The sequence below is a fragment of the Bos indicus genome, chromosome 18 (genome assembly GCF_029378745.1).
Source record: "Bos indicus isolate NIAB-ARS_2022 breed Sahiwal x Tharparkar chromosome 18, NIAB-ARS_B.indTharparkar_mat_pri_1.0, whole genome shotgun sequence".
NCBI classification, from domain to species: Eukaryota; Metazoa; Chordata; class Mammalia; order Artiodactyla; family Bovidae; genus Bos; species Bos indicus.
In genome coordinates, this window is record NC_091777.1 from 57,366,240 (window position 1) to 57,374,832 (window position 8,593).

Consider the following 8,593-nt stretch of genomic DNA (forward strand, 5'->3'; position numbering starts at 1 on the left):
GCGAGAGACAGACATCAAACAGATAAACAAGCCAGCAAGACAAGGCTGGTCTTGATTCAGCCAAAAAAGACAAAAAGGGGTGTTTGAATAAACTACCTGGGGAAGGCCTCTCTGAGCTGAGACCTCAGTGATGAGAAGGAGCTGGGGGGAAGAGCCTTCTAGAAGGAGGAAAAGGCTGGCGCAAAAGCTCTGAAGCGGGAAGGAGCTTAGCATTCAGGAAGTAGTGAAGAGATCAGTGTGGCTGGAGCTTGGAGGGGGGCGGTGAAGGGAGTGGGGGTGATGAGTTTGCAGAGGTGCAAAGGATCCACCCTTCCCTGCCCACCCCCAGGCTGGGCAGGCCAGGCCTGTGCTGAGGCCAGGGTTTGGCTTCACTCCCGCACATGATGGGAAGCTGGGGGGGAGCAGGGGAGTGGGGAGTGATGTGATCTGATTTACGGTTTGGAAGCATTGCTCTGGCTGCGGCAGGCTGCGTGGATTGGAGGGGCTCGGGAGGAAGGAGGGGAGAGGCAGGAGGAGAGGACTGCAGTGGTCCAGGCAGGAGATGAAGTAGCTCTCAACGCTCAGAGCTCTCTGTGCACCCAGCCCAGCAGCTGCTTACTCCACCTCCTGGAGAAAGCTTCTCGGACCCCACCCAACCTCCACCCTCCCCTCTGCCCCAGCCCCTCACCCAGATGGGGCTGTCTGCGGGGTCTGTGAACAGCTGGAATCCCCCATGTTACCCCCAACCAGGACCCAGACTGCAGGAGGCTTCCAGGAAAGCATGGCAGATGGATCCAAGAGCCCTACCTTTCTGGGGGCTGCACACAAGCCACACGCGTGCTCTTTGCACGGATCCCCACAGACAGGCACAGATGCTCATCTGGATCTGGAGCAAGGGTCTGGAGGGCAGGATGGGAGATCTGGGGGGCAGGAGGTGCTCTAGAGCCTGAGAATGCTGTGAGAGCTTCATTCCACAGGGTGTGTGGGCAACGGTGGCCACAGGATAATAACAACCTTAGCAAGACCTTGAGGTCTCCCCTGACCTGAGGCGTGGCCAGGGAGAGGAGAGGGAAGCAAGGCCAAGCCCTGGCAACTCCCCAAGGAGGTTCCTGGGCAGAGGCTGAGCCCCCAGGATCCCTTGGGGAGCTGGCTCCATCCTCCTGACCTTCTGGAGCTTCTGGCCGAGGCAGAAGGGAAGAGCAGGACAGGACGGAAGCAAGCTCTGGAAAGTGGGAAGAGGAGGGCGTGTGTGGAGACCCAAGGCGGGATCCAAGCTTTGGAACGCTGGAGGTTTCCGGCCACAGAGGCAGGGCCTCCGGGGAGCCAAGAGAGGCGGGGAGAGACACACAGGAGCAGAGACCAACGGACCGAGACAAGAGTTGGGAGGAGAGGGACCAGAGAGAAGCTGGGAGAGGCGCGAACCAGGGGGCTGGTGATCAGCACACACTCCGGGTCCCCAGAAACATCCTTCTCCTCCAAAACACACCCTTCTGCAGCCTTGGGTGCTCCGAGACCAGCCTGATGCAGGCCGCCTGGCTCCTTGGCGCGCTGGTGGTACCCCAGCTCCTGGGCTTCAGTCATGGGGCTCGGGGAGCTGAGAGGGAGTGGGAGGGGGGCTGGGGTGGCGCCCAGGAGGAGGAGCGGGAGAGGGAAGCCCTGATGCTGAAGGTGAGTTGGAGACTGCTGGGACTCTAGTGGCGGGACCCGGGTGGGCGACTGTGGGCTTGGGAGGGTGTATTCCAGGGTTAGAAGAATGGGCAACGGGAGGGATGGGATAGGCTCGGAGGATGAAGGTGATGGGTTCAGAGAAGAGGGCAGACAGCCAGCTGACAGCTGGAAAGGGGCGTCTGGGGAGTCTGAATGTAGCTGCCAGCCTGGCCCTGATCACCCTCCTTGCCTTAGCATTTACAGGAAGCGCTGGGGCTGCCTGCTAGGAGGGGAGATCAAAATCCCGAGGGAAACTCTGAAGGCAGGGGGGCCTGGGCGACCGAGGAGAACGGGCAGGGGGAGGAAGGCGAGGAGGAACCCACACCGACCCCCGGCGTCAGCCCCAGCCCCTCTCCCACCCCGGAGGACGCCATCACTTATATCCGTAAGTAATCCTTAGCTCCGCCCTGCGACCCCCAACCCCGGCCTCCGTGGTCATTTTCACAAAAAAGAACCGTCCTTTCCCTGCCCCAGGATTTTTCAGTTGCCCACCGCCCAGCTCGGAGCCCTCACACCCAGGAGCTCCGGGTCCCCGGCTTTGCCTTTCAAGAGACCGGGGTGGCCACCGGCCCCTACCTTCCAGAAATCTTGAGGGCCCCCACCCCTCACCCCAACTCCGCCCCAGAAGCCGTAGGTCCCGGGTCCCCCCCACGTCCTCCAGTACCCTGGCTCCGCCCCCAGGGTCCCCGTCCAGCGTGCGCCCTGTCCACCCGCAGTGGGTCGCCTGGCCGGCCTGGACGCAGGCCTGCACCAGGTGCACGTCCGTCTGCACGCGCTGGACACCCGCGTGGCCGAGCTTACTCGGGGGCTGCGGCAGCTGAGGGAAGTGGCGGGCGACACCCGCGACGCCGTGCAAGCCCTGCAGGAGGCGCAGAGCCGCGCCGAGCGCGAGCATGGCCGCTTAGAGGGTGAGTCGCATCCCGCCGGGCGGGGAAGGAGGGACGATCCAGGTCAGGCCGCGGACCGGTGGGGAGAGGGGAGCCCCGAAGGGTGTCTGAGACTTGAGGACCCTAGGTGTTAGGGGCGAGGGGAGGGCGGCCCTCGAGGATTTGGGGTGTGCTGGCTGATGGGGAGGGTGAACATGGTCCCAACCGTGCTAGTGAGCCGACCCTGCTCCGGCCGTACCACGCCCCCTACGGTCCCGCCCCCACGTCCTGGCCACGCCCCCTGGCGGCTCTGTCACTGGCTCCGGGTGACTCTGGTCCCGCCCTCGACCCGCCCCCGAGGCACTAACCCCGCCTCCGCTCGGCCCCGCCCCGTCCCGCCCGCAGGCTGCCTGAAGGGGGCGCGTCTTGGACACAAGTGCTTCCTGCTCTCGCGCGACTTCGAGGCTCAGGCGGCGGCGCAGGCGCGGTGCGTGGCGCGGGGCGGGAGCCTGGCTCAGCCAGCTGACAGTCGGCAGATGGAGACGCTCACCCGCTACCTGCGCGCGGCGCTCGCCCCGTACAACTGGCCGGTGTGGCTGGGCGTGCACGACCGGCGCGCCGAGGGCCTGTACCTCTTCGAGAACGGCCAGCGCGTATCCTTCTTCGCCTGGCACCGCGCCCCCAGCCCTGAGCCCGGCGCCCGGCCCAGCGCCGCGCCGCACCCGCTCAGCCCCAACCAGCCCAACGGCGGCGTGCTCGAGAACTGCGTGGCTCAGGCCTCGGACGATGGCTCCTGGTGGGACCACGACTGCGATCGGCGCCTCTACTACGTCTGCGAGTTCCCCTATTAGCGGGGCCGGCTCCCCCCCCTCCACTCCGCCCCACCACCCGCCTTGTGCCTGGGCTATGCTCCCAGCAAAGACACCGTTCCTTCCTTCCTTCCTCGCCCGCGGATGGAAATGTGTTTTCCCTGGCTGGCCGATCCCTGGGGGACTCCTGCGGGGCCGGGACCCCTTCCTTGCCTGTCTTTCCCGGAGGCGGTGGGCACGAGGCTAGGTCCCGCGCCAATAAAACGTTGTGGAATCTCACTTGAGTAGGCAGTGGAGGCGCTTTTGGCCTTTTATCTTTTTGAGGGGCAAGGCCTGTCCCCCTCTTACAGGTATTATTCGAGCCCCAGATCAGAGTGATAGAGAACACATGTGCATACGTACACATGGTCATCTTCTCCTGCGCACAGATGTCTGGAGTCCACGAATGCACACGCGGCTGACACCTCTGCCTGCATTGTGCCCCCTACTCAAGGTCTTTGGGACCCAGAGCCTGTCAATCATTGTCCCAGGCCTTGGCCTTGGCCCTGTTCAAAGAGATCTGGGAAGTCCTGCAGGAAAGACTCCCGTTTAACTTTTTTTTTTCTTTTTTTTAAGTGGGTCTCAAACCTGACTCATCAGATGGTACCCATAATGTCATGTAAAGTCAGGCACTGCCCTACCCCCTTCCCCTTCCCCCAACTCCGGGGCCTGTGTTTAGACACAAGCATAAGGACCTACCCAGCCTGGAAGCTCAGGCTCCCTCCCAACCGATCCCTCCACTCCTTGACTTTGAGGCCATGAGCTAATCCCTCCCCGCTATGAGCCTCAGTTTCCTCATCTGAACACAGGCACTATTACCCCTACCTTGTATGGCTCGTAGGATGTTCATATGAGCCCAGGAAAGTGAGCATTTGGGAAAGGGTGGCGCATAAGGCACAATTACATTTTCTTCCCCGGCCATTTTTCATACCTTAATCCCCTGGGGCAGTGAGGACACCCAGGCCCAGCCTGGGCCTCAGGACTCTGGACAGCACTCTTTGGAGCAAGAACTCTTTTGGAAACACCCACCCAGTGTCTCCCCACATACAGGCATCATGGTATTCTGACCCTTATACCATCATGGAGCCCAGGAATCAGAATGTGACCCTGTCTGTCCTTATGTCTGTGTCCCTTCCCTTTTGTCAGCCATGGCACCTCCCGCCTAAAGTGTCACCGTTGGCTCCTCCAGTGGGAGGAACGAGCCACTGTGTCATCTCCAGAAGTTGGGGGAGGGAGCACAAGCCACCCACTCCCTTTAAGAGTCATTTCCCAGCCCCACCGTCCCTATAGGAGTCACAGAAGCGGGGGTGGCTTCCGGTCAGGAAGACTTCCATCAGGAGACTGAAGACTTTGACCCAAATTCATCCCCCTCTAAGCTTGTTTCCCAGGGTCGCAGTAGGGCAGCAGGATGTCTTCTAGAACACATAAGGGCATCTCAAAGGGCAGATGAGGCAGACGACGATGAGTATCTGCTGTTACCTGGGAGAGCTCCACTCTCACGGACCTGACATTCTGGGAAGTCAGTGGATGGGACAGTTCAGTGGTTACCTGCCTAGATTCTGGAGCCAGATGGCCCAGGTTCTAATCCTTCCTTGGCCACTTAGCTACTGGGTAACTTGAGTGAGACATAACTTTGCTGTTCCTCAGTGTCCCCATCTGTACAATGGGGGTAATAAGATCTATACCCTAGAATAGTGTCAGACACAGAGGGGTCTTTGCAGCATGGGTTCTGATCCTCAGTTGGCTATTCCAGACACAGAGGGGTCTTTGCAGCATGGGCTCTGATCCTCAGTTGGCTATTTCAATCTCACCTTCACCTCTGCTTGCTCTCTCCAGACACTGTCTCTGCATATGCAAAGGTCCTTCCAAGAATTGGCTAATGAGTCACCGCCCCCCCCAGCATCCCTTCCCAGAAGCGTTAAGTACTGCCTTAGGTGTTCCAGAACGGCTGACTCCTCTCTTGACAGAGCCCTAATCAGCCATACTGGGGACCCCTGTGGGGCAGAGCTGGTATAACTAACTCCCTATTCCCAGCATCCCAGGCATGAGGGTTCTTTGAATGAAGGAAGATGCCTGTGTGATGCTATGGTGGGAACCCTGAGATGACTTTCTTACTGTTTCTCTTCCTCCTTGGTGTCCTGCAGGCCTCAGTCAGGCGCCTCTCCTGGGCTCCCAGTGGATCAGGGGCTTTCCTCATCGCACCTTCCATCATTCTAGGTGCCCTTGTTTGGTCAGTGTCTGTCATATCAGTCCAGAGACAAAGAGTTGTGTACACAGAGATGGCTGAGTTTGGGAATGGATGGCATTTCAAGGACTATTTATTCATCAGATCAGCTAACCTGTATGTTGCATTCTGGGCTGATTCTGGACTCAGCTCTGCATAGGGGAACCCTGCCACCTCCTCCAAGAAGCCCTCCCAGGCCTCTCAAGAGCCCAGAGTCTGCCAATGCCGTCTCCCTGGCTCACCGTGGAACACCTGCGGTTTGAGAGCTTGAAGCCATGGACCAGAGACGGCCCAGCAGGTGGTTGGGATTGATGAGTTAAGGGGTTCCAGAGAAGTGGTGGAGGAAGGGCGCAAACCTGAGATGCCCCATCGTGAAGCAAAAGAACCAGGCCTGCACGGGCCTGGCAGGACTACAAATCCCAGCAGGCTGAGCGGCAGGCCTGCCCAGAACCACATTCCTAGAAGCCATCAGGAGCTTCATGCGGAGCCTCTGGCAAGCTCCTTCCCCTCCTCCAATGTGAAGACTGCCTACGTTCCCTGCAAGCTGGAGGACCACACCCAGTCTCCAATCAGAGCTCAGATCCCGACTCCCCAGCCACTGGACCTCGCCCCGAGGTAGTTTGGGAAATGTAGTCTGGTCCCGAGTCAACCGGTAGGAAAACCAGAATTGGCAGAGTGTAACAGACTGCTAGTGACTGGAGAAGGAAATGGCAACCCACTCCAGTATTCTTGCCTGAAGAATCCTAGGGACGGCAGAGCCTGGTGGGCTGCCGTCTATGGGGTCGCACAGAGTCGGACACGACTGAAGCGACTTAGCAGCAGCAGCAGCAGCAGCATTCCATTAGCCTTAGAATGTAGTGGGCTCTAAGATCTTTCCCTCGAGAGTTTTTTTTTCAAAATACGGATGAATTTCCACCGGTGTATCATTACCATTCTTTAAAAAGTGAAATCAATTCGTAGAAAATATCAAAATGCAGAGAAAATGGAAAGAAATAGTTCTCAAAATTTGAGTTCTTGAGTTTGTACTGAATTACAATATAAGACACAACATAAAAATTCTTCCTTTGCCTGCTAAAGATATGATAAACACTAGTCCAAACGACTTTAGCCTGTTTTAAAAGAATCAAAGCTTTTTATTTGGAAATAGTTTCAGACTTACAAATAATCTGCACAAACACAGATAGTATTTTGTCTTTGTGTACACCGTTTATCCAGATGTATTTATTAACAGTTCATCCCATTGCTTTAGCTTTATCATCATCAATCTATTTTCAACCTGAAAACATAAAATAGCCAATTATTTTGCCAGCAAAATGAGTTTATGTGGGAATAGCAGAAAAATTGCAATTTGAAACAAGAAAGCTGGGGTGAACAAGTCTGAAGAGGTGACGAACCGGTCAGCTTTTATTAGGGTTCAAGAGAAAACGGGGGAGGATTTTTTAAAATTTATTTATTTTTTAATTGAAGGATAATTGCTTTACAGAATTTTGTTGTTTTCTGTCAAACCTCAGCATGAATCAGCCTTAGGTATATATGTATATATCTCCTCCCTTTTGAACCCCCCTCCCACCTCCCTCCCTATCACACCCCTCTAGGTTGATATAGAGCCCCTGTTTGAGCTCCCTGGGTCATACAGCAAATTCCCATTGGCTATCTATTTTACACATGGCAATGTAAGTTTCCAAAGTTTACCCTTTCCATACATCTCACCCTCTCCTCCCCTCTCCCCAGGTTCATAAATCTGTTCTCTACGTCTCTTTGGAAGGATTGTTTTGAATAAAAGTTCACTGGAGAAGAACAGGAGTTTGGGGTGGTAGTGGTTTCTTGTTGACTGCAAACAGGGGTCAGTGCATTGTTCCTAGGGCAAGGAGGGACCCTCTTCCCTCTTCTTAAAATCAGGAGATGAAATTCTCATGTGAAAACATGTCCTCTCTCCTGTCCCAGGAGGAAAAATCTAATATTCTTAATCATCATAAAAAAGAAGTTGAGGGGCTTACCTGGTGGCCTAGTGGCTAAGACTGTGCTCCCAATGCAGGGGGTCTGGGTTCAATCCCTGGTCAGGGTACTAGATCCTGCATGCTGCAATGAAGACTGCGCATCCCATGTGCCGTGACTGAGACTGGCACAGCCACGTAAATAAATTAAAAATAAGCTGAGACTGAGAGAATTTTATACAAATAATTTTATGTAAATAGACCTTGTTAAAATAATTTTTATCTTTCTTTTTCCCTCTGGTTATGCAGGCTACGGGGCAGGCTATAGTCCATGGGATCACAATGAGTCCGACACAACTGACTTACTAAAACACACACACATACACACGCAGGCTACCATGTGTAATATGTGCATGAAAGCTTGCTCATCAGGGTTTACTGAATTCATTTTAAATGAGGTTTTTTCTGTTTTCACTCTATCCATCTATCCATTCCATCCATCCACTCATCACTCATCCTTCCATCCTAACCTGATCACCAGGGACAAACCAAAGTCAGGTTTACCAATTCGCTGTGATGAAAGAAGGGATTCCCTGGTAGCTCAGCTGATAAAGAATCCACCTGCAATGCTAGAGACCCCGGTTCGATTCCTGGGTTGTGAAGATCCCCCGGAGAAGGGATAGGCTACACACTCCAGTGTTCCTGGGCTTCCCTGGTGGCTCAGATGGTAAAGGATCCATGCAATGAAGACCACATCCCAGAGAAGGGGCTGTGATCGAGCTATAGAATTTGGGGGAGGAGAGAAATTTGGCTTAAAACTCAACATTAAGAAAACTAATATCATGGCATCTGTTCCATCACTTCATGGCAAATAGATGGGGAAACAATGGAAACAGTGAGAGGCTTTGTTTTTTTGGGCTCCAAAATCACTGCAGATGGTGACTGCAGCCATGAAATTAAAAGACAACTGCTCCTTGGAAGAAAAGCTATGACCAATCTAGATAGCATATTAAAAAGCAGAGACATCACTTTGTC

The 8,593-nt window shown here is 55.0% G+C and overlaps 1 protein-coding gene across 1 annotated transcript; it reads left to right on the forward strand.

The window, feature by feature from the left end:
* The first annotated feature begins 514 nt into the window (after positions 1-514).
* Positions 515-3,640, forward strand: CLEC11A (C-type lectin domain containing 11A). Its single transcript, XM_019978437.2, has 4 exons — positions 515-1,647; positions 1,882-2,071; positions 2,403-2,594; positions 2,958-3,640. Exons 1-4 carry the CDS (start codon positions 1,501-1,503, stop codon positions 3,401-3,403), a joined length of 975 nt encoding a protein of 324 aa, XP_019833996.2. The 5' UTR covers positions 515-1,500; the 3' UTR covers positions 3,404-3,640.
* The last annotated feature ends 4,953 nt before the right edge of the window (positions 3,641-8,593 follow it).

What these genes read in the sequence shown, in the direction of transcription:
- CLEC11A (XM_019978437.2), top strand. Translation starts at nt 1,501, where the DNA reads ATGCAGGCCGCCTGGCTCCTTGGCGCGCTGGTGGTACCCCAGCTCCTG. An exon ending in GGACGCCATCACTTATATCC is followed by an intron (nt 2,072 to 2,402) that starts GTAAGTAATCCT and finishes GTCCACCCGCAG; the next exon opens with TGGGTCGCCTGGCCGGCCTG. An exon ending in CGAGCATGGCCGCTTAGAGG is followed by an intron (nt 2,595 to 2,957) that starts GTGAGTCGCATC and finishes TCCCGCCCGCAG; the next exon opens with GCTGCCTGAAGGGGGCGCGT.